Source organism: Durio zibethinus, chromosome 19, assembly GCF_047325235.1.
Source record: "Durio zibethinus cultivar Kanyao isolate XHJ-2024 chromosome 19, ASM4732523v1, whole genome shotgun sequence".
NCBI lineage: Eukaryota > Viridiplantae > Streptophyta > Magnoliopsida > Malvales > Malvaceae > Durio > Durio zibethinus.
The window spans coordinates 8,019,879-8,045,604 of NC_143180.1; the positions used below are offsets into that span (position 1 = coordinate 8,019,879).

The 25,726-nt window shown below is 30.4% G+C and overlaps 2 protein-coding genes and 1 pseudogene across 8 annotated transcripts; all 3 read right to left on the reverse strand.

Annotated features, from left to right (window-relative positions):
• Positions 1-8,059: 8,059 nt before the first annotated feature.
• LOC111309563 (transcription termination factor MTERF8, chloroplastic-like) lies at positions 8,060-11,421 on the reverse strand. Of its 6 annotated transcripts, none has more exons than XM_089748534.1 (3): positions 11,280-11,421; positions 10,177-10,831; positions 8,060-8,937 (listed from the first exon to the last, which is right to left on the reverse strand). In XM_089748534.1, the coding sequence occupies exons 1-3, from the start codon at positions 11,370-11,372 to the stop codon at positions 8,879-8,881; spliced, it is 807 nt and encodes a 268-aa protein (XP_089604660.1). In that variant the 5' UTR covers positions 11,373-11,421; the 3' UTR covers positions 8,060-8,878. The 6 variants fall into 6 exon arrangements, 4 of the variants coding, with proteins under 4 accessions (XP_089604660.1, XP_089604659.1, XP_089604658.1 ...); XR_016330373.1 differs by adding an exon at positions 9,047-9,411 and having other exon boundaries at positions 8,337-8,937; positions 10,177-11,408; XR_016330372.1 differs by adding an exon at positions 9,047-9,411 and having other exon boundaries at positions 8,337-8,937; positions 10,043-11,406.
• Positions 11,422-17,800: 6,379 nt separating this feature from the next.
• On the reverse strand, positions 17,801-21,145 carry LOC111310377 (uncharacterized). Of its 2 annotated transcripts, none has more exons than XM_022909788.2 (2): positions 19,848-21,145; positions 17,801-18,692 (listed from the first exon to the last, which is right to left on the reverse strand). In XM_022909788.2, exons 1-2 carry the CDS (start codon positions 20,945-20,947, stop codon positions 18,683-18,685), a joined length of 1,110 nt encoding a protein of 369 aa, XP_022765523.1. In that variant the 5' UTR covers positions 20,948-21,145; the 3' UTR covers positions 17,801-18,682. The 2 variants fall into 2 exon arrangements, with proteins under 2 accessions (XP_022765523.1, XP_022765521.1); XM_022909786.2 differs by having other exon boundaries at positions 17,801-18,799.
• A 1,858-nt stretch (positions 21,146-23,003) lies between these two features.
• Positions 23,004-24,596, reverse strand: LOC149513418 (uncharacterized; annotated as a pseudogene).
• Positions 24,597-25,726: the final 1,130 nt, after the last annotated feature.

Genomic DNA, 25,726 nt, shown 5'->3' on the forward strand with positions numbered 1-25,726 from the left:
TCTGAAAAATCAAGGAAGTTAATTGATTTAGTTTTAGAAAGAGAATCTGGGAATATTTTGTTCATGATTATCTTGTAGTCATTACTTGGGTACCTATGTTTTAACTCAAACATTTTTGTTGTTATATTATCAGTCTAAAGAAATATGCTAGCTTTTTTTTTTGGAAATAATGCCTATCCATTCTTTGCCGTCATTTTATATATTTTTTCACCTTACAAATGAATGAGAAGAATGTGTGATTACATTTTGCTTGTTTTGACCTTAAAATGATGAAAAACAAATCATAAAAGATCTTAGTATTACTTAAAAAAAAAAGGGTTGATAAAGGCATATGAAAAAAGATGAAAAAAGCATGACAAGAACTCAATGTTGCAGAGTTCTGAAAAAAACAACAGTCTGATGTTAAAAAACGGATTGGTCACATGGTGATTAAAAAATAAAAAGGAAAAAGATGAGAGAAATTTTGAGAACCTTTTTACTATAATTGGAAATAAACAATTTGATTGCATCACATGCATTGCATCTAGAGCATTCAGTTCATGCATAACAAGGACGAAGATTTTTCATTCCTTAATGAAAAAAAAAAATTTTGGCCTTCGGATAAAGATAATGATCAAGGAAAAGACACTAAAGAAAAAAAGAGAGAAAAGTTTGCTTTTTCAAAAATGACATTTCGTTTCTAAGATAGAATTTTAAAGTTGTTGAGCTTCTGCTTAGAGAAACTTTCTTCAAGATAGAATTTTAAAGCTGTTAAGCCTCTGCTGAGAGGAGCTCATTTCTAAGATAAAATTTTTAAAATTGTTGAGCTTCTGTTGAGAGAAGCTTTTTTTAAGATAGAATTTTTACAGTTGTTGAGCCTCTGCTAAGAGAAACTTTTTTTGAAAATAAAAATTTCTTTAAAGTTGTTGAGCTTCTGCTTAGAGGAACTTTCTTCAAGATAGAATTTTAAAGCTGTTGAGCATCTGCTGAGAGGAGCTCATTTCTAAGATAAAATTTTTAAAATTATTGAGCTTCTGTTGAGAGAAGCCTTTTTTAAGATAGAATGTTTACAGTTGTTGAGCCTCTGCTAAGAGAAACTTTTTTTGAATATAAAAATTTCTTTAAAGTTGTTGAGCCTCTGCTAAGAGGAGCCTTTTTCAAAGATAAAAATTTCTTTAAAATTGTTGAGCCTTTATTAAGAGAAGCTTTTTAAGATAGAATTTTTAAAATTGTTGAGCTTCGAGTAAAAAAAACATTTCAATTTGATAAGAAAAGCTTTCTAATTAGTTTAACAAAAAATCTCTTTGGATTCTAGACAAAATTGTTACCTTTATCTTTGCCTTATTTCTGATTCTTAGCAATATGCAAATAGGGGTAGCTATAGGCATCAAATTTGTCTAGATTTTAAGTAAAGATTCTCTGATTTTGGAATCGAGGCCCAAGCTCAATTCAATCAAGCTGAGGCCTAATTTCAATTCGATTAGGCTTTAGGCCAAATTTCAATTCAACCAGGCCCAAAGTCTGATTTCAATTGGGCTCGAAGCCTATTTTGTTCTTTAGGCCCAACCTATTTTTTATTTTTTTATTTTTTTTGTTAAAAATACAAAAATAAAAGAAAAATGAAAATGAAAAAAAAAAGGCAAACAGAAAATTTCAAAAATGAAAAAATAAAAGCTAAGAAACAAAAGGAAAAAACAAAAAGGCTAGTGGCAGTGGGTGCCGTGCACAACGCCACTACCACTCCCTGTTCACCCCTGATCACCTTTGTTCATCTCTATTCACACCCACGTCCTATACTCCTTGCCATCATGCCCTACCACTAGACAAAACAGAAAAAGCAAAATGAGAGAGATAGGATGTGTTGTACGACACCCCCCTACCAAGCCCTATGCCATTCACCCAGGCACAAGGTATGGCCAGAACTCTATAAATAGAGCCTTACGCTAGACAAAGAAGAAAGGACCTTGCCAAACAAAAAAAGCATTCTGCCAGACCAAATAAAAAAAAATAATCAACTCAGTCCCCTAGAATGAGGAACCCAATGCCAAGATCTCTTGTAAAAGAGAAACCAAAGTCAGTAAAAAAAATAGGGTCAGAATGCAAAAAAAAAAAGGTTTGGCCAAAAGTTAAAAGGCAAATTTAAGGAATTTGGGACTTTTTTGGTAAAAGAGAGGTCAGATTTAGGTTCAGGGAGTCAAGGGAAGTACTTTAAGCTTTTTTTAAGATTTTTTGGCAGTCGACTACGACGACCGACAATCGGTGATCAACCTTCAATGATGGTCGACGGTGACCGACCACCGGGTAAAGAGAAAAGGTCTGGGAAGGAGAGAGTTTTTTTGAAGGGAGAGAAAAAAATGAGCTGAAAAAAAAATTTAGGCTTTTATAGGAATTGCCAAAGGTCAAAACGATGTTGTTTCAATAAGCGCCAAAACGATGCTGTTTTAAGCACCCAAGATCCGCGCATCAACCTGTCGACCCGACCCGTAGTCCGCGCAATCGACCCGACGACCCAACTCACTCTTAGACCTAGATCAGTCTGGCTGAACCGACCCAGACCAAGTCGAACCGATCCCGAACCGCCAAACCAATTAGACTGCAACCAAATCGTCGAATCGATCGGACCCATATTGACCGGACCGATCAGGTAAAAAAATTTTTTTTAATTTTTTTAATTTTTATATATTATTTTATTAATATTTATACATATTAAAATATTTATATTTGTTAGATTAAATGATGAAATGTGTAGTTAAATTTTTTATAATTTTGTTAATTTTTAAAATAAACTTTAAAATAAATAAACTTAATAATAATACAAAATTAATAAAAATTGTAAGAAAATAAAATTTTTACCCAATAATGAGATTCAAAAGTACTCCGAGTAGTGATACCTATGAAATCTCTAGGTGAGAAGTTTTTTTTTAAATACTACCAGTGTATTGGAGTATTTATAAAAAATTTTCAATACAATAAAAAAAATTTTTCTTTAAATAGTAAATATGAATTAATTAATAAATTAAGAATAAGTAATAAAAAATAAAAAAAAGGAAGTTTTATCTGATGATGAGATTCTAAAAGTATTTCGAGTAGAGATGCTTTAAAAAATCCCTAGGTGAGAATATTTTTTTAAAATATTACCAGTGTATTGGAATATTTATAGAAAATCTTCAATATAATCAAAATTTCTCTTTTTTTCACTTTTTAAATAAAAATAATGATAAAAAAATAATAAAATTTCTAAATAAAAAAAATATATAATGTGTGCATTAACATATTATCATTTGCATTGCATGCATGACATAATTTTTTATGAAAAATAAATTTGAGCCTCCGAGGATGAGATTTTAAGATATTCCAAGAAGTGATACCTAAGAAATCTCTAGATGAGAAGGAGTTCTTTCAATGTTACCAACATATTGAAACATTTTAGGAATTATTTCAATACAAAGGTTCTAATTTATTTTTTCTCAAATAAAATTTGAATAATAGACTTTTTTTTAAAAAAATATAACTAAAAAAAAAACTAATTTTCAATAAATAAAAAAATCAAGAAATTTATTTTTTCATACACCGAAAATAAAATTGTTTTTATGAAAATCAATGGATAACATAAAGTTAATTAGTACCATTTTTAAACAGGCGCTGTGGGGATGCTAATCTTTTCCACAAGTAATCGACTTCCGAGCTCAACTATTTCACAGATCATAAAATCATCTTCTTAATAAATTTTAATTAATTTTAAAATCTTATTAAAAAGATAAATTTTAATAAGTGGCTAGTCACACCTAGCCAAAAAAGATTGGGGGTGACTCCAATTTTTCGGATGGCTCTAAAATCGTTAAAACAATAATCACCATCTATGACTAAACATGTTTTCATTTTTTTTCCCCTGCAATACTATTAACTCTTCTCATCTTCATTTTGTCCAAACTTTCCCTCTTTTAGAATTCAGGGCCTTTAATTTGGAGCAAAGAAAACAAAAAAAAATGGAGATTCTTCTCTCTTTCATAGTAAAAATTACTATTTTTTTAGTTCTTTTTGTTTTTGTCTAGTTAAAGTTTATTTTTTAATCTTTTGTAATTTTTGTTTTATGATTTATTTAAAAACTATAAAAAATTCCACATAATTTGTTGCCATGTAAGATTTACCGTCAATTTAAATGGTTCAATAGACGGAGGGACCACATTGACGCATATTTAGACAATTAAGAACTCAATTAGAACTTTTCAAAGTTTAGAGACTAATAAAAAACCTAGCCCAATATTTAGGGACCACACGTGCTATTAACTCAATTATCATCATTTGAACTATTGATAATATTCACTAAATTCATAGTTGTGCTATTTTGTAAATTTTTTAATAGAAAGATTGTCAATTTTTTTCCTTCCTATACACTCTCAACCATATCAATAGAGTTAAACCAATGAGTATCAACATACATTTTAGGTAATACTAGAATTCTTAAGAAGTATGACTCTTGCAAGCATGATTTTATGAGAGTTGGAAAAACCTTTAACATTGAAATTAAACATAAATTTGTATGATCTAATAGGCCATTTAATTTCCTTTTTTCTTAAACTTAAGGACTTCGATATATATTGACATAATGCTCAATTTATTTATACAAATGCAAATATAAAGCTAAAACTTAAATATATTTGTTATTGCAACACAGAGAATATACATACCTGTAACAACATACCAAGACAAAAAAAAAATGTGATTAGTTCAACAAAAGAACAAAAATATGTGGCAAATCCAAGAAGAACATTACTAATGAATTTTGGGAAACATACTTGCTGGTGGACTTAAAGAATTGTAGGATATATGGGAACCCTTAAAAAGGAAATTCAAAAAGCTGTCCATATAGTTTCTTAATGCATATCCCATATTTGACAAATTGTTTTTTTAAAACATCAAATTAAAATTAATAATGGTGACATAAAATAAAATTAACAATTTGAAGTGGATAAAGAAATGTAAAAGAAAAATCAACAGAATCCAAAAAAAGAAAGTAGTACATCAAACATGAATTGCATGTTCGAAGCAAATCAATTCAAAACCCATAAAACAACATGCATAAGAAAACCCAACTTAACAAAAACTCACCGATTCAAGTTCTACTATTACTCTCTCCTTCTTGTTCTGCTAGGCTTAACTCATTGGTTCAACTCACCTTTTTCAACCTACTACTATTCTTCACCATTTCCAAGTGATTTTTTTTTTATATTTTAACCGATTGATACTTCTAAATTTTTTAACCTTTTGATTTAACTTTTATTAGTCTTAAATTGATCCTTATTTTGAAATGATAAAATATTAAGCTAAATAAGCTTGATCAAGATTTTAAAAAATATTTATTTAGTACATGTTCTTAAGTTTTATTATTTTTGTACTAAATAAATAATATGATTTTCAAAGTTTAAACAAATCTTTCTTTATGTTTTCTTATTTCTTAAATCAAAACTATCTTTAAATATTATTTATTTAAGGTTAATGAAAGTCCAATTATTGTTTTTAAAGTGAACTTATTCATTTTGGACTCAATACAATTTTGATAATATCGGTTTTGAAAAATAGTTTAACTTAAGAAAGTTGTTTTACAAGAACAAAGTTTTCTAATATTGAACTTATTTTATTTTTTATATTAATTTACAAAGTTTTAATATTTGAATTTTATATGATTGGAAAGCTCTTTGAGTCTACTTTCTAATGGATCAAACAAAATCAAAATTCAAATTTTTTAAGAAAAGTTTTTAAATTTTTACTAGATACTTTGTAATTGTCTAAAAACTACACAAATGGTAGATTTAAAAATTCACTATAATTCAAATATAATGAATTAGGTGATGAATTTTATAAGGATAGAAAATCCTTTAAGTCTAGTTTCTAAATCTTCAAATAGTTTTTTATTTGAAATTATAACTCAAGATATGATCAAATTAGTGAGAAAAATGCAAAATAGGAAACAATTGCCCAGCTTGACCGGATTGATCCCCTGGGTTACAGGATCGATCCCTTGGCTAAACTAATAGATCTTCTTTTGTAATGGACTGATTGATTTTTCTTAAAAAAATAAAATAGATTTAAAAAATACCAAAAGGGATCAATTCCTTACAAGAAATGATCAATCAAATAAGGCACAAGATTGATCCCCTATGCCTAAAAAAGCACCAACGATTAGTTTTTCAAGCTTTGATGTTTTGTTTCAACTCCAAACCATCCTCAATGACTAGTTCTTCAATTCCTCTATAAATTGGGCATTCCAACACACCAAGAAGATTGATAAATAAAGAGAGTAAGATTAAACAAGCCATATATTCATTCTCTTAAAGAAGTCAAGAGTTTTAAAGCTTTAAAGTCAATATCTTTGTATTTATTGTATCCAAATCATATTTGTTGTTCATTCATCATTACCTTGTTCTTAAACTTAGCAAATACCTAGCCTTAGATAAGTTGTTCTATTGTTTGTAAAATTACCTTGAATATACGAAAGTGAAAAAAAACAAGATGTGAGGTATCTTCTTGAGAGCTTTGTAGTGATATTCGATAAAACACTACAAAAGATAAAGGTTTCTATCTTAAGCCTTAGAGAGAAAAATATAGAGCTATTTTTTCAATTCAAGATTAGTTGATTGAAGTCTTAGTGTGGACAACCAAAAAGAAAAGATATATGTGGCTTATGGAGAATGACCAAACCTCAATAAATCTTTGTGTTTAATTTCTCTATCCCTATCTCTTAATTTTCATTATTGATTATACTTGCTTCTAGATATATCAATTGTTGTCATTTGCATCATATTTTGATATTGATTTTAATTTTTCATTCAATTATTTTGAAATCTAGTTTTGGAAAATAACTTGGAGAAATCTAATATACTCTCCCTCTTGGATCACCATCTCACTTTAAAAGCTAACAACTTTGAATCATAAAAAAAAAACTAAAATCATAAATAGATGAAAGGGGCTCCCTTCTGATGAGGCCAACTATCAAGACCATTTTCATGATAGATTTTTTAGATCATAAAGGTTTAAACATCTAAGGGATCAAGATAGAATGATAATAAGCTAATAAACAAAAATCTCAAAAGAATTCTTCAATTAAATGCTTAGAAAAAGAAGAGAAAAAAAACAATTATCAAGAGCGAAGTAGCATCGTAAAGAAGAATAGAAAAGAAATCAACAATAAGAAGTTGGGAAAAACTTCAAAGAATAAGCCTTCCCAAAATTACCTTAAAAAATTTTTTTTTTACATTACTTAGCTGTCCCCTTAATATATACTAGGAATAACTCTTAAATATGTAATAGATTTGAAAATTGAAGTTGTGACTTTCTGTGAAAAATGTAAAAAAAAAAAAAAGCAATAATTACATTATCTGTTAATTTATTAATAAAATATAAAAAAAATTTAATTTTAAGGATTAAAATTTAAATATAAAAATTTCATAAACTAAAATAAGGGCCTGAAAATTTCAATTTTGAGTAAAATATTGGTTTAGAATTAGTTGGGATTTCACCACTCCTTCAATGTGGTGGAGTTCAAGGTCATTTTGGTGGTTAACTACACCAAAGTGAACTTGAATAGCACCTTGTAGTGCAGTTGACCCAATTACCTTCCCGTCAAAGATTAGAGGAAGAAGGATTCAATGAATTCACTAGACACTTGGACAGTAAACTATTTTAATGTAAAAATGAAGAATTTCATTGTTTACATTACATTTGTATTCAAAAATATTTTCATCATTGATTTTAATCTCATTATCATTGATTTTAATTTCATTATTATAATATTTAACCTCATCTAATATCACTAATTAATATTTTCAATTTCAACGTAAACAACTTCACCACCGTTCAACGATCCTTAGAAATAGACCCTGATTTCTTGCATCCCACCATCGTGACAAGTCGCAACTTCGAACGTAATGTGGATGGAGAAGAGCTTAATGAGATTTGTGTCGTTGGCTGCTATGTGCTGTATGTGCTTTATTTTTGTTTGTTTCATGCGGCATTATTCCGATTGTTGATGGCCTACAACCTGCACAAGGCACTGTCGCTAGTTTCCCTTTGACTCTAAAAATGTAAACCTGTTACAATGTTATAAACTGCAGGCAGTTACAAAGTCAAATACATTTTTAAAAAAAAAAAACAGCTTTGGCAAATATTCTGTCATCTAACCCCTTTGCCATACAACGATCTTTATTGACTCATGGATCCCCTGTAATAGCTTTGATACTAATGAGTCAAATCCGAATAGAACGATCAAACAATGCAGTTATGGTATTGGCTAGACCTCCGGCTAGTCGTCTGTTTCTTCCCTCCACAAGACATAAATATGCTCTAGGAGCAATTGAGAATCAATAGAAAGGAGGATATTCCAAGTGTCTTATTGCCATGCCTTGGTGCCTTTTTTTTTTTTCTTTCACTAAGATTGCAATCTAAAGATAGGAAAAGATATTACAAATACTGAGATTTAAACTAAAATTTGAACCTCAAATCTACTGATATTCCTGCTTAAAGGTGACTCTGGATAAACTAACTGAACTAAGTTCTGTGTTTTGTCCAGTTGCATTTCGAGTGTGTTTAACAGGAGTATTTAGCACCAGAATAAACCCAAACCTTCTCACCAATCTGTTGTATAATAAAGGTGAAGGCAACAGCTCTTAACTTCAGCACTTTCCTCCAACGCCAACCACCCTTGTGAGTAACAGGAATCTACCATAAATTGTTGCTCTTTCGTGTAGTTCAAATAATCTTCAATTTATTTTCTTTCTTCCTTGCAAGACCATATGTCATCATATTGCTACTGAAATCAATCGTCTTTGTAAAAGTTGCATGGCATTCTTTTATCTGTTTATTTCTATCGGGTATCCGTGTTACACCATAGTTCTCACTTTGTTCATCTTTTATGCTTTACTTCCATCAGGTGACTGGTACAATAACCCCATTCCGTGAGCCCTGTTCCCACATTGAATAAATCAAGAATGCATTAGATATTTATCATACAGAGAAGTAATACCACTTCCACCAAAAGGTTTTATGTTCAAACTCTCTCTTCTCATCATACCTAATAATCAGATCATGGCATCAGGCAATTCAGCTTCATAATCCAAACTATGGAACTTATGATTACGGCTTTTATTTACACTACTACATTAGCAAAACTCAAGCAAAACAGGACTAATTTTGATAGTTACAAGCACTTTCCAAGTTTGTACAGAGAAGTCTCCTCATCCCTGATGAAAGTCTAACAAAGGTTATGCCCTTTTGATTGAAAAACTGTTAATTGTATTGTGTGAGTACATTGTTTTTGGGACAATAAGGAAAGGTGAAGAGTTAATTCTGCAGGATGTTGAAGTCGGATACAAAGCTATGAAGCTTGCCAACAAGGTGCACTGCACTCCAGCTTAATAACTGAGCTGCTCTAGTGAGCTGAAGATATCAGACAATATTTAAACGAAGACATCAGATATGACATAAATTTGAAGTTTAGGCTAACAAAAACATCTAGAGCTCATGGAAATTTGACAATTCATGATAATGTTATGTTCAGATAAGGATAATGGACTGAAATTTTCTGGCAAAGCAGAACTTGATGATGAATTTGTATGCACCCTTTACAAGGGAATAAAGCTTTTCCACTGCAAATAATAAGCAGCTAAGTTGAAAACAACAATTATTTCATGCTTTCAATCTCTATCTTGACCATCTTTCAAAGAAGGCGTATATAGCCAAAAAAGAAATTGCATTCATGAATAACAAAGGTAGCACCATCATATCTCGTATAAGGCAAGATCATTAATACCAGTCTGTCCGAATTGTAAGAAATATCCTGATTTCAGCCACTATTCTTCATGAACTTTAAAAGGCACACATAGTAAAATTAAGCACAGACGTGGAAAAGGTAGTTCATCACTTCACCGAACAATTAACGGATAAAAATAGTTAAACCAATATTGTATAACATATCAATGCTAGACAAAAGAAGATTAGAGAGATAAACTTATCCGTCAAAACTGACAGGCAAATTCAAATTGGTTCAGTTTTAGTATCTATATCATACCATCTAATCTGAAAGGCCTAGCTTCTCCTCGTATAGTTTCAATAAATAAGGATCCTCATAAGGGATCACAAACCTTTGGAGGAACTCCTTTTCAGTGTACATCATAGAATAAACATTGAATTTCTCAATCAAACCTTTGGATAATAAAGCTTGAAGAACTGAACACCGAGGGATGATTCTCCTCTCCAAGCTAAATGAAAGAAGAATCGGACAGTTTGCAATATCTGAAGATTTCCAGCCCACTGTGTTGACATAAAAGTTCATTGTTGCTGTGACATTGTGCTCAGAAAGAATCATGCACCTTGGATACTTCTCAAAAGCAGAAATAATATCTTCATCAGACCAACCCCATTGTTTAAAAGCATTGAATTTCCTTTCCCATGTTGGTTTGCTAATTTGCATCAAAGCTTGAAGAGCTACAAGAAAAAATTGCTTTGAGGGGTTAAAACCCAATTTCTTTACTTCTTCTGCAGTTCTTCTAAACTTATCATGATTCTGATCAAAGATTCTTGGGTGGACAACAAGTTCAGCCAAAAGAATTGATTCAGGCACCCCAATTTCTCGCAGAATTGCAAGATTAGGAGCGAAAACAGACTGCAAATTACGTGTAAGAATGCCTGACAAATTCTTGTAGGCTAGAAAAACCTTATCATCATCACAGTGAGTTAAATCCTTGAAGAAATTGAAACTGGGGATGATGCGGTTATCCAAATCATATTCCAACACATGTGGGTTTGAAGACAGAATTCTTGCGAGGTCAGAGCTTGAAATCCTTTTGGAGTAAAAGAACTGAAATTTAGGCAAAAAGGTTTTGTCAGGATGGCGCAAAAGCAAATTGGGTCTTTTTTTAATGAGGTTTCTGATTTGGGTTTGTGAAAAGCCATGGTTCTTGAAGAAGCTAATGACAGAGTCAGGCTTTTGGGGGCTTTTAAAGTGGACTATTTTGGAAATTGATAATGCAGATTCTGGAGAGAACCCACAAGAGTTTATGAGGTAAGAAGATGTAAAAGATTGTTCATTGCTAGCGATCCTTGAAACATATCTAGCAGCTAATGGAATCATTGAAAGGTTTTGAAGAAAGCTGAGACATTGGGAAGTAGGTGAAATCCTGCAAATTCCACCTCTAATGTAGATTTGTGTTTTGCAGAAAGAGTAAAACATGATTCCCATCATCCAAAACTGAACCTTTAACTTTAAAATCCGCGAATTCAGACAAAAGTAAGGGAAAACAACACACCTTTGAATTTAACTCGTTGCACTCCCACAGTTCCTGCTTCTGCATGGGGTCTGCCTGACGAGCCAGGGGGCGAGGCGGGGAGGCTTTGGCCATATCCAAATATAAAGTTGTACCCTAGAATTTTCTTTCAAGTTTTTATTTCTTTCTTTTGTTGGCCAAAAAGCTTTTATTTCTTTCTATTTGGCCCCCTTAATATTCTCAAATTTCTGAATTAATATTTAACTTAATTACCCAATCCTTAAATAAATTCTGTTCAAATTTTTTTTCAATTTTAATATTTAATTTTCACATGATTCCTTTTTACATTATAATTTTATTATCATAATATATATAATTTTTATTTAATATATATAAATTATCTTTTACCTTTTTTTTATTGAATCGGATTTTGGTTGTCACTTTAAAAGCATTATTCGAATTAGGCTCAATTCATTCATTCATTTAAGCTTGAATAAGTTTAAAGTTATTCAAAATATATTAAAATTTTAAAATAATTTTATATTAATATTCAATATTTTTAAATAATTATAGAATCAATTTAAATAAAAAATAATTATCTGATCCAAGCAAATTTAAATTAAATAATCCTTATCGAGGGCCCATCATAAATCATTCTAAGCCCACCTACTTAATGGACAGCCCAACCAATGGAAAAGTCTTCACTAGGCCTAGCTTTGGTTAAACTTGATTAACAATTTATTTTTATTTTTTTATGTAAAATTATCTTATACACTATTAATTAATAAATGACTACATATTAACTCTTTAATTCTGCTCATAAAATCTAAATTTTGCACATTAATTAATCGTGGTTGTGTAATTTAAAATTCTTATTATTTTTTAGCCATCGATACCATTTTAAACTAAAAATTTGTAAACAAACTGGTGATAAAAAAAAAAAAAAAAAAACCTATTGTCCATTATATTCTATCCATTTCACAATCTTGGAATCAGATGGATTACATTGCATCAACAAAACAAGAATAAATTTGATATGAATATTCCTTGTTCAATGATGGATCCAATTTTTTTTTTTTAATGTCTACTTGTAATACATTTAAAATATTATCGACAGATTTATTAATTTTATAGATATTAAAGATATCCAAAAAAATATTTTGGAAGTGTAAAGAAAAAATTTGCCTCTAAATTTTATTATTTTTCAAAATTTATGAGTGTCTAGAAACATTCTCCTTTAAATTTTCCTTGTTCTTTAAGTTTTTGAAGTATTTATAGATGCCCCATCACACCATTTGCATCCCTATCAAAATTTTGAAAGTGTTTTTCGTTAGGATATACTTACAAAGTAAAAATTATGAATGTTACTCATGAAGCACCTTTTTTTTTATAACAAGAAACCCCATCAGAAAATAAGTAAGCAAACTCAAGTAGGATGCTTGAGCCATCTTATGTGAAGTATAGGCTAGGTGAAAAGATCATTTTACCTCCATTAGAAAAGTTTTCATCTTTTATGCAATTTTCTTAGAAAACAATTTTCCCTTCTTCATTTTGTGATTTTAAAGCATAAAAAATTTTAAATACTATGAAATTAAGATATAAAAGTTTTGTAAAAAATCGACTTCGAAAAAGTCAAATTACAAAAATACCTTTTAAGGGCATTTTAGTATTTTTACATCTTTTGATGTGTGATCAAAGTTTTTAATACATCAAAAATCATAGAATAATATAAAAATATGATTTGGAGCATTTCACGAAATTGACCTCAAGAAGGTCAAATTAAAAAAATATTTTTAAGGGCATTTTAGTAATTTTATATCTTTCGATTTATGATAAAAGTTTTTAGTGGCAAAAAATCATAAAATAATATAAAACCATGATATAGAGCATTTCGTGAAATAAAGCTCGGGATGGTTAATTTACTAAATTAGTAATTCCATATCTTTCAATTTGTGATAAAAGTTTTTAGTAGCTAAAAATCAAAAAATAATATAAAACCATGATGTGGAGCATTTCGTGAAATAAAGCTCGGGATGGTTAATTTACTAAATTACCTCTAAAGGTATTTTGATAATTTCATATATCTCATGATGTTATCAGTTTTATAATATTTCGTGATTTTTGATATATCAAAAATCATGAAATATTATAAAAACATAATCTGAAAGTTTTACAAAAATCCAACTTTGAAAAAGTAAAATTACAAAAATACGCTTGAATGGCATTTTGGTAATTTATCCTTCTTAAAGTGCAATCAAAGTTTTTAGTGCGCTAAAATCACAAAATATTAATCCCAAGCCCTATTAATCCCATTTTGTTTTTAATTTTGAAAATTGACCCCAATTTAATCCAATTTGATTGATCTTGATCAATTTTGATCAAGTTTAACTTCATTTGATCGAGTTTGATCAAATTTGACCCCGTGACATTTTGGGTCAAATTAGTGATAAATCAATTTTAAAAAGCTATTAAAATTAAAGAAATGTTAGATTCAAATTGGGTTGGATTCTAAAAGTTTTACAATTAACCAAATTTGTTTGGACAAAATTAGGTATCTATGCTTATATACTTATTTGAGTCTCTTGTATTTTAACCATTTTGATAATTAATTTATTAAATAAAAATTGACACCTTCGAAGAGTCAAGAAACAAGAAAACCATCATTTTGAAGCTAAATAAACAACCTCACATATTAGCAAAGCTATATCTTATTGAACCTAAAACTTAGTTGATTCATAAAACTACTCTTAGAGAGCATTTGATTCACAATTTCTTATATTCCAAAAGAGAAAGTGAAATTGAAGAGAAAAGCATGATTCCTGAATTTTGTTGACTTAGGAAATGTAAGTGTAAACACCTAATTTTATCTAAAATGGTCTAACATCGTTAAATTAGGCTCGTTTTATGAAATACCAAAATGAAAATAAAAATGGTTGATTTTAAGGAACCCAATTTCTAGTCCAATTAAAAGCCCAAGGTGATCACCAAATGAGCTTTGGAATTAATAAAAAAATTAAAAAAACTAATTAAAATTTTTTTTAAAAGCCAATTAAAAATGCCATTTATAATTATGGGCTTAATTCATAACTTAATTATGATCCATAAATAGCCTGTTACATAAATCCATTTAGAGATCCAAATAAAGCTCACAATATAGCTTATTATTAGGCCCATTTACATGAAAAGGAGCACAAATAAAATGTGGCTTTTACGAGCATAACAAATGAGGAAAATAAGAAAAGTTCAAAAGGGGCTTGCCTATTTGGTCATAAAAGGAAGTAAAGGCATATGAAAAAAATGAAAGAATTAGAAGTTAAGGCAGGTTTTTCAAAATTCTTCTTTGAAATGTTGTCAACTTTGTAAAATCCAAGTTTGAATTCAACGGTTTTTTAACATTGCCTTTTAATAAACTATCATAAGTTAATAGCACGCATGGTCTCTAAACTTTGGGCTAGATTCTATATTGGTCCTTAAACTTTGAAAAGTTCTAATTGAGTCCTCAATTGCCCAAATGTGTGTCAATGTGATCCTTCTTTTTGTTGAATCATCTAAATTGATAGTAAATCTTATGTGGCATGACACATTATTTCAAACTTTTATTACGTGAAATTTTGGTAGCTTTGATCTAAACAATTTGCAACGTCCATTAAAAAAGTAAACCAACTAAAAAAAAAAAAGAAACTTTTGCAATTTTTCGGGTTTAACTAAAATTGGTAATTTAGCACATTTGTTATTACAAAAAATGAACACCAAGTAAATAAGAAAAAGTATATGAGCGAGTTGACTTAGAATTCAAAACCCTCTATGAATGAGTTATCAAAGCTTCTTAAACTATATGAAAATCAAATCTATACCTATTTATCCAAATTAGTTCATAAAAAGAACCCATTACAAAAAATTCATTTTTTTCGCATTTCACAAAACATAATTCAAAGCCAAATCATTCAAATTAAAAAAAAAATACCATTTTTCTCACAATAAGTAAGAATTTTCCATGAGCATCCATTCACGAGGGTTAGGGCCATACAAATCGACTCAAAAGACTAAAAGGCCTTTACGATCATTAATAATGAAGCCATCGTTGGTGAAGAAAAAAAAGTTTTGAGAATAGTGAGATGCTTCTCTTCTTCAAAAATAAAATCACTATCTACAAATAAACATGCTTTCATTTTGTTCCCCTGCAATACTATTAACTCTTCTCATCTTCTTTTTGTCAAACTTTCCCTCCCTTAAAATCCAGGGCCTTCAATTTAGAGCAAAGAAAACAAAAAAAAATGAAAATTCTTCTTTCTTTTATAGTAAAATTTACTATTTTTTTAGTCTTTTTTTGTTTTTGTCTAGTCAAAGTTTGTTTGTTAGTCTTTTGTCATTTCTAGTTTATGATTTATTTAAAAACCATAAAAAATTCCACGTAATCCGTTACCATGTATGATTTATCATCAATTTAGATGGTCTAGCAGATGGAGAGACCACATTAACATATGTTTAGGCAATTAAGAATTCAATTAGAACTTTTCAAAGTTTAGGGACCAATATAAAATTTAGCCCAAAATTTAAGGACCACACATGTTATTAGCTCAACTATCATCCTTTGAATTATTAATAATATTCACTAAATTCATAGTTGTGCTATTTTGTAGATTTTTTAACAGAAAGATTGTAAATTTTTTTTCTTTTCATACACTCTCAACCACATCAATAGAGTTAAACCAATAAGTATCAACTTACATTTTGGATAATACTAGAATTTTTAAGAAGTGAGACCCTTACGAGCATGATCTTAGGAGAGTTGGAAAAAACTTTAGCTTTGAAATTAAACATAAACTTGTATGATCTAATAGGCTCATTTAATTTCTTTTTTCTTTAACTTGAGAACTTAAATATATATTGGCATATTGCTCAATTTATATATGCAAATGCAAATACAAAGCTAAAACTTAAATATACTTGTTATTGCAACACAAAGAATATATGTACCTACAACAATATACCAAGATAAAAAAAAATGTAATTAGTTCAACAAAGGAACAAAAAATATATAGCAAATCCAAGAAGAACATTACTAATGAATTTTAGGAAGCATACTTGTTGGTGGACTTAGAGAATTATAGGATATATGGGGACTCTTAAAAAGAAAATGCATAAAGCTGTCCACATAGTTTCTCAATGCATATCCAAATTTTACGATATGTATTTTTAAAACATCAAATTAAAATTAATAATGGTGATGTAAAAGAAAATTAACAATTTGAAGTGGATAAAGATATGTAAAAGAAAAATAAACAAAACCAAAAAAAAAAAAAAAAATAGTATATCAAACATGAATTGCATGTCAGAAACAAATCAAGTCAATACCTACAAAAAAAAAATTGCATAAAAAACACAACTTAACAAAAACTTACCGATTCAGATTCCACTCCTACTCTCTCATTCTAGTTCAGCTAAGCTCAACTCGTCAGTTCAACTCACCTCTCTCAACCTATTACTGTTCTTCATCATTTCCAAGTGAGTTTTTTTTTACTTATATTTTAACCGATTGATACATCCAAAAATTTTAACCTTTTGATTTAACTTTGAATCATAAAAAAAAGTAAAATAAAAAAGCTCAAAATAATTTTTCAATTAAATGCTTAGAAAAAGAAGAGAAAAAAACAATTACCAAGAGCAAAAATAGCATCATAAAGAAGAATAGAAAAAAAAAAATCGAAAATGTGAAACTGGGAAAAGCTTCTGGAGAAGAAGTCTTCCCAAAATTACCTTTAATTTTTTTGTTTTTACATTTCTTAATTGTCCCCTCAATATATACTAGGGATAGCTTTTAATACATGTAATAGATTTGAAAATTGAGGTTATGACTTTATGTGAAAAATGTAAAAAAAAAAAAGAAGTGATAATTATGTTATCTATTGATTTATTAATAAAATATTAAATTTTATTAATTTTAATCATTAAAATTTAAATTATAAAAATTTCATAAACTAAAAAAACGGCCAAAAAATTTCAATTTCGAATAAGATATTGGTTTAAATTATTTGGGATTTCACCAATCCTCCAATGTGCTGAAGTTCAAGGTCATTTTGGTGGTTAAATACACCAAAGTGACTTGAATAGCAACTTGTAGTGCAGTTGACCCAATTACCTTCCAGTCAGAGATTAGAGGAAGAAGGGTTCAATAAATTCACTGAACACTTGGATGGTAAACTATTTTAATGTAAAAATGAAGAATTTTATTGTTTACGTTTGTATCCAAATATATTTTTATAACTGATTTTAACCTCATTACTATAATACTTAATCTCATCTAATATCACTAATTAATATTTTCAATTTCAACGAAAACAACTTCACCACCGTTCAAGGATCCTTAGAAATAGACCCTGATTTCTTGCATCCCACCGTTGTGACAAGGCGCAACTTCCAATGTAATGTGGATGGAGAATATTTTAATGAGATTGGTGTCGTTGGCTGCTATGTGCTGTTAAGTGCTTCATTTTAGTTTCATGAGGCATTATTCTGATTGTTGATGGCCTACGACCTGCAGAAGGCACTGTCGCTAGTTTCCCTTTGACTCTAAAAATGTAAACCTGTTACAATGTTATAAACTGCAGGCAGTTACAAAGTCAAATACATTAAAAAAAAAAAAAAGCTTAGGCAAATATTCTGTCATCTAACCCCTTGGCTATACAAAGATCTTTATTGACTTATGAATCCCCTGCAATAGCTTTGATACTACTGAGTCAAATCCGAATAGAACGATCAAACAATGCAGTTATGGTATTGGCTACACCTCCGTCAAGTCGTCTGTTTCTTCCCTCCACTAGACATAAATATGCTCTCGGAGCAATTGAGAATCAATAGAAAGGAGGATATTCCAAGACTCTTATTGCCATGCCTTGGTGCCTTTTTTTTTTTTTTTTTTTTTCACTAAGATTGCAGTCTAAAGATAGGAAAAGATATTACAAAATCTGAGATTTAAACTAAAATTTGAACCTCAAATCTACTGATATTACTTTTTAAAGGTGACTCTGGATAAACTACCTGAACTTAGTTTTGAAGTTTGTCCAGTTGCATTTCGAGTTGTTTAGCAGAAGTATTTAGCACCAGAATAAACCCAAACCTTTTCACCAATCTGTTATAATAAAGGTGAAGGCAACAGCTCTTAACTTCAGCACCTTCCTCCAACGCCAACCGCCATTGTGAGTAACAGGAATCTACCATAAATTGTTGCTCTTTCGTGTAGTTCAAATAATCTTCAATTTATTTTCTTTCTTCCTTGCAAGACCATATGTCATCTATTGCTACTGAAATCGATCTTGTCTTTGTAAAAGTTGCATGGCATTCTTTTATCTGTTTAATTCCATCGTGTAACCGTGTTACACCATAGGTCTCGCTTTCTTCATCTTTTATGCTTTACTTCCATCAGGTGACTGGTACAATAACCCCATTCAATGAGCCCTGTTCCCACATTGAATAAATCAAGAATGCTTTTGATATCTATCATACTGAGAAGTAATACTATTTCCACCAAAAGGTTTTATGTTCAAACTCTCTTCTCATCATACCTAAGAATCAGATCATGGCATCAGGCAATTCAGCTTCATAATCCAAACTATGGAACTTATGATTACGGCTTTTATTTACACTACTACATTAGCAAAACTAGAGCAAAACAGGACTAAGTTTGATAGTCCCGAGCACTTTTCAAGTTTGTACGGCTAAGAGTCTCCTAATCCCTGATGAAAGTCTAACAAAGATTATGCCCTTTTGATTGAAAAACTGTTAATTGTATTTGTGTGAGTACATTATTTTCTGGGCAATAACCAAAGGTGATAAGTAAATGCTGCAGAATGTTGATTTGGGATACAAAGTTATGAAGCTTGCCAACAAGGTGCACTGCACTCCAGCTTAATAACTGAGCTGCTCTAGTGAGTTGAAGATATCAGATGTGACATAAATTTGAAGTTTAGGCTCACAAAAACATCTAGAGTTTATGGAATTTGATAATTCATAATAATTTTCTGTTCAGATAGGGACAATGGACTGAAATTTTCAGCAAGAAGCAGCACTCAAAGATGCATTTGTATGCACCTTTTACAAGGAAACAAAGCTTTTCCACTGCAAACAATAAGCAGCTAAGTTGAAAACAACAATTATTTCATGCTTTTGATCTCCATCTTGACTATCTTTCAAGGAAGGCATATACAGCCAAAAAAGAAATTGCATTCATGAATAACAAAGGTAGCACCAGCATATCTCATATAAGGCAAGATCATCAATACCAGTCTGTCCAGATTGTAAGGCAGATCCTAATTTCAGCCACTATTCCTCATGAAATTTAAAAGGCAAGCATAGTAAAATTAAGCACAGATGTGGAAAAGATAGTTCATCACTTCACTGAACAATAAATGGATAAAAAATGTTAAACCAATATTGTATCAGATATCAATGCTAGACAAAAGAAGATTACAGAGATAAACTTGTCCTTCAAAAATGATGGGCAAGTTCACATTGGTTCAGTTTTAGCATCTACATCATACTATATAATCTGAAAGGCTTAGCTTCTCCTCATATAGTTTCAATAAATAAGGATCCTCATAAGGGGTCACAAACCTTTGGAGGAACTCCTTTTCAGTATACACCATAGAATAAACACTGGATTTCTCAATCAAACCTTTGGATGATAAAGCTTGAAGAACTGAACACCGAGGGATAATTCTCCTCTCCAAGCTATATGAAAGAAGAACCGGAGAGTTTACAATATCTGAAGATTTCCAGCCCATTGTGTTGATATAAATGTTCATTGTTGCTGTGACATTGCGCTCAGAGAGAATCATGCACCTTGGATACTTCTCAAAAGCAGAAATAATATCTTCATCAGACCAACCCCATTGTTTAAAAGCATTGAATTTCCTTTGCCATGTTGGTTTGCTCATTTGTATCAAAGCTTGAAGAGCTACAAGAAAAAGTTGCTTTGAGGGTCTAAAACCCAATTTCATTACTTCTTCTGCAGTTCTTCTAAACTTATCATGATTCTGAGCAAAGATTCTTGGGTGGACAACAAGTTTAGCCAAAAGAATTGATTCAGGCACCCCAATTTCTCGCAGAATTGCAAGATTAGCAGCAAAAACGGACTGCAAATTACGTGTAAGAATGCCTGACAAATTCTTGTAGGCTAGAAAAACCTTATCATCATCACAGTGAGTTAAATCCTTGAAGAAATTGAAACTGGGAATGATGCGGTTATCTAAATCATATTCCAACACATGTGGGTTTGAAGACAGGATTCTTGCGAGGTCAGAGGTTGAAATCCTTTTGGAGTAAAAGAACTGAAATTTAGGCAAAAGGATTTTGTCAGGATCCCGCAAAAGCAATTTGGGTCGTTTTTTAATGAGGTTTCTGACTTGGATTTGTGAAAAGCCATGGTTCTTGAAGAAGCTAATGACAGAGTCAGGCTTTTGGGGGCTTTTAAAGTGGACTATTTTGGAAATTGATAAAGCAGATTCTGGAGAGAACCCACAAGAGTTTATGAGGTAAGAAGATGTAAAAGATTGTTCATTGCTAGCAATCCTTGAAACATATCTAGCAGCTAATGTAATCATTGAAAGGTTATGAAGAAAACTGAGACATTGGGAAGTAGGTGAAATCCTGGAAATTCCACCTCTAATGTAGATTTGTGTTTTGCAGAAAGAGTAAAACATGGATCCCATCATCCAAAACTGAATCTTTAACTTTAAAATCCGCAAATTCAAACAAAAGTAATGGAAAACAACACACCTTTGAATTTAACTCATTGTTGCACTTCCACCGGTTCCGGCTTCTGCAAGGGGTCTGTTTGACGAGCCAGGGGGCGCGGCGGGGAGGCTTTGGCCTTTTCCAAATATAAAGTTGTACCCTAGAATTTTTTTTCAAGTTTTTATTTCTCTCCTTTTTTGGCCAAAATGCTTTTATTTCTTTCTATTTGGCCCCCTTAATATTCTCAAATTTCTGAATTAAATTTAACTTAATTACCCAATCCTTAAGTAAATTCTGGCCAAAATTTTTTTCAATTTTAGTATTTAATTTTCACATGATTCCTTTTTACGTTATCATTTTATTTTCATAATATATATAATTTTTATTTAATACATATGAATTATTTTTTACTTTTTTTATATTGAATCAGATTTTGATTGTCACATTGAAAATATTATTCGAATTAGAGTCGATTTATTCATTCATTTAAGCTTGAATAAGTTTAAAATTATTAAAAATATATTAAAGTTTTAAAATAATTTTATATTAATATTTAATATTTTTAAATAATTTTAGAATTCAATTTAAATAAAATATAATTATCTGAACTAAGCAAGCTTAAACTAAATAATCCTTGTCTAGGACCATCATAAATGATTCTAAGCCCATAGACTTGATGGACAGCCCAACTAATGGAAAAGTGTTCACTAGGCTTAGCTTTGGTTAAATTTGATTAACAATTTACTTTTATATATTTTTTTTATGTAAAATTATCTTATATATTATTAATTAATAAATGATCACATATTAACTCTTTAATTCTGCTTATAAAATCTAAATTTTCACATTAATTAATCGTGATCGTGCAATTTAAAATTTTTATTATTTATTAGCCACCGATACGATTTTAAACTCAAATTTTGAAAATAAACTGGTGACCCAAAAAAAAAAAAAAAAACCTACTGTCCATTATATTCTCCATTTTACAATTTTGGAATTAGATGGATTACATTGTATCAACAAAATAGGAATAAATTTGATATGAATATTCCTTGTTCAGTGATGGATCTTTTTTTTTTTTGAAAAATATATGCTTATAATATATTTAAAATATTATTGACGAATTTATTAATTTTATAAATGTTAAAGATATCCAGAAAAATATTTTGGAAGTGTAAAGAAAAAATTTGCCTCTAAATTTTATTGTTTTTCAAATTTTAGCAGTGTCTAGAACAAAATTTTGAGTGTCCAAGAAAACATTCTCCTTTAAATTTTCCTTGTTCTTTAAATTTTGGAAGTATTTATAGACGCCCCATCACACCATTTGCACCCTCATCAAAATTTTGGAAGTGCTTTCGTTGGGATATACTCACAAAGTAAAAATTGTGAATGTTACTCATGAAGCACCATTTTTTTTTTATAACGAGGAACCCCATCAGAAAATAGGTGAGCAAAATCAGGCATGATGCTTGAGCCACCTTATGTGGAGCATAGGCCAAGTGAATCAGAGATATGAACCTACAAAACCTGCTGACAAAGTGCAGGATCATAAGAAACCCCAGTTCAAGGTAGGTGAGTAGACCATCGACCATACAATATGCTTGAGCTCGAGCATAGGGCTAGTGAATCTGGTATATGAATAAAGAAGCTATGAAACTTGCCCATAAAGGCACAGTCAACACCAGCTTTCCCAAAGAGAACTTGCACTTTCAATATTTCGAAAGGTTACTTGGATTGCAGATAATATTCTAGATGTATGGGGCTTGAATTTAAACACTTACACACACAATGTTCCCCGACTTCATGGTAATTTGAACCCTCTAGGAAATGTCATGTATAAAGCTATCGCAAAAGCAGAAAACTAAACATTTTCTGGAAGATGCAGCTCTCAAAATGCAGAAATAATGCTTTTCCTTTTGAAACTATTTCTCCAGTTATTCATTATAAAGCTAACCAAAAATCAGAACTACTTGGTACTTTTTCATTTCATCTTGAATATCCCTCAAGGAGCAATAGCTACAGGAAAGACATATATGAACAAGCAAGAGAAATGAATAAGTGAACTATATTAAATTAAAATAATAGCATCGTTAAATATCCAACAGAGCAGATTATAAAGACTAAAAATCTCAGAAATGACAGACAGATGCATATAATTCTGTCCAGTTTCAGCCCCGACTCATAAGCTTCTAACAAAATATTCATAATCTCACTGAATACCTAATGAAAAATCAAAGTTGAGACTACAGATGCATCATGCTGCATAAAAGAAGATCAGCGAGATTAAACCTTAAAACATTGACAGTTAAATTTATATGTTTTGTTCATCTTTACCATCTTTTTGGACACACCTAGCTTCTCCTCATATAACTGCAACAAATGCAAATCCTCATAAGGATTCACAAACCTTCCAAGGAACTTCTTTTCATTGGACTCCAATTTCTTTCTCGATTAAACCTTTGGACAACAAAACTTGAAGTACTGGCCACCGAGGAATAATTCTTTTCTCCAAGGTCAATGTGAGAAGTAGCAGACGATTTGCAATATATGAAGATTTCAAGCCCATTGTGTTGACATAAAAATTCATCCTTACTTTAATCTTGTGTTCAGAAAGCATCGTGCAGATTGGGTACTTCCCAAAAGCTAAAGCAATCTCTTCATTGCACCAACCCTTTTCCTTAAAAACATTGAATTTTCTTTCCCATATCGATTTGCTCATCTGTACCAAAGCTTGAAGAGCTACAAGAAAATTTTGCTTTAATGGGTTAAAGCCAAGTTTTTTCACTTCTTCCGCAGTCCTTCTAAACTTCTTATGTCTTGTAGCAAAGACTCTTGGGTGGTCAACAAGTTTACTCAAAATATTTGATTTAGGCACTCCACATTCTCGCAGAACTGCAAGATTAGGAGCAACAAGGGACCAGAAATCCCTTTCAAGAACATCTCGAAAACGCTTGTAGGCTACAAAAACCTTATGATCATCACAGTGAGTCAAGTCCTTGAAGTAATTGAAATTAGGAATGATGCATCTATTTAAACTACGTCTCAAGACATATGGCCGAGAAAACAAGATGCTTAGAAGGTTAGAACTTGAAACTTCCCTAGAGTAAAAGAACTGGAATTTCGGCAAGAGGGTTTTCACAGGATTGCACACCAGGAAATCCGGGAATCTTTCAATGAGGTTTGTGATCTGGGTTTGTGAGAAGCCATGATTCTTGAAGAAGCTAATAACAGAGTCTGGTGTTTTGTGGGGTTTCGAAATGGACTTTTTTGGAAAGAGCTAAAGCAGATTTTAGAGACAACCCACAAGAGTTTATGAGATAAGAAATCGTAAATGAGTGTGGATCAGCCGCATTTCCTGATATACATCTGATAGCCAATGAAATTATAGTATGGTTTTGAAGAATGTTGACATCTTTAAAACTCGAAAAAATCCTGGAACTACCTCTTATGCAGAGTTGGTTTCTGCAGAATAAAAACATCATATTGATTCAAAGACTGAAACTTTAACATTAAAGATAGTAAATTAAGAGCAAAAGAGTTATAAAAAAAAAAAAGAAAAAAAAGAAAGAAATACACCTTGGAACTAGCTCAATCTAACTTGAACAACCCAAACAACCCAACATAGTTGTTCTCACTACTTTCTTTTCATATTGGGATTTCAGACACTGAATGTTTTCGAGATGAGCGAATTTTCCTCAATACCGACCTTGGGTTTTAATTCCTATGAACTTGATTAAAGTTTTCTTTGGTTTTCATGAAAGGATTTAAGGGTTTAAGGTTTAGGATTTAGGATTTAGGTTCCACTGGATTGTACTCTACGTGATTTACAAATCGCCAGTTTCTCTTTTGCGCTAGAAAGAAACTATATTTCTGTTTTACCGAGGGTTTAGTTGCCTTGGTTGTTAATTAAAAGTAGTCCTTATTTCACTCCTATAATCTCTCCTTTTCGCTTTTGTCTTTTTTTTTTTGTTTGTTAATTTATTTCTTGAGGAAGGGATGTTGATTATTTGGTTTAGATTTGAAAGATAAAATCGAATAGTAAATTTGGTTTGATTTAATTTGGTTAAGAGTTAAAAAAAAACCATAAACAATTAATTTGAGTTTTATATTAAAAAATAAATAAAACTCATCCTACATCCTCTGCTCTAATGTCATTTTTTTTTTAATTAGCATCTTATGAATAGGTTAATTTTACTAATAAATAATAAAATATGAAAATGCTTTAAGTATAAAATAAATTTTGTATAAAGAGTATTTTGGTCGTTTGATTGAGTGAAATTGATTGTGTAACTCTTTAGAAACAAAATTTAAGGACATTGTACTAATTAAGAAAAAAATTATTAAGATATTCAAGGATGGATCTACATTCATAAAAATTATATATATATTTTTTATTTTTGGATCAAAAGTTTAGTAGTTCTTGAGCTTCTGTTTGGATTAAAAGGAAGGGAGAGCAGGGAAAGAAAAAAAAAAATTAGGGAAAGAAAGAAACATTTTTCTTGTTTGAATATTATTATTTTAAAATAAAGAAAAGGAAGGCAGGTCGAGTATCTTTCCCTTTCCGTCAAATACTTCTTTGTCCAATTAATCCAAATTAGGCAAAAAAAAAACTAGAAAAATAAAATAGATAAATTTTTTAAAATATAAAATAACATTTTTGCCTTTATTGTTTTCTTCAATTTTCAAAGACTATATTATAAGTTTGACAAGTAATATTAATATTTACTTTTCATCCCACTTAAACCCGTCTCCTTACT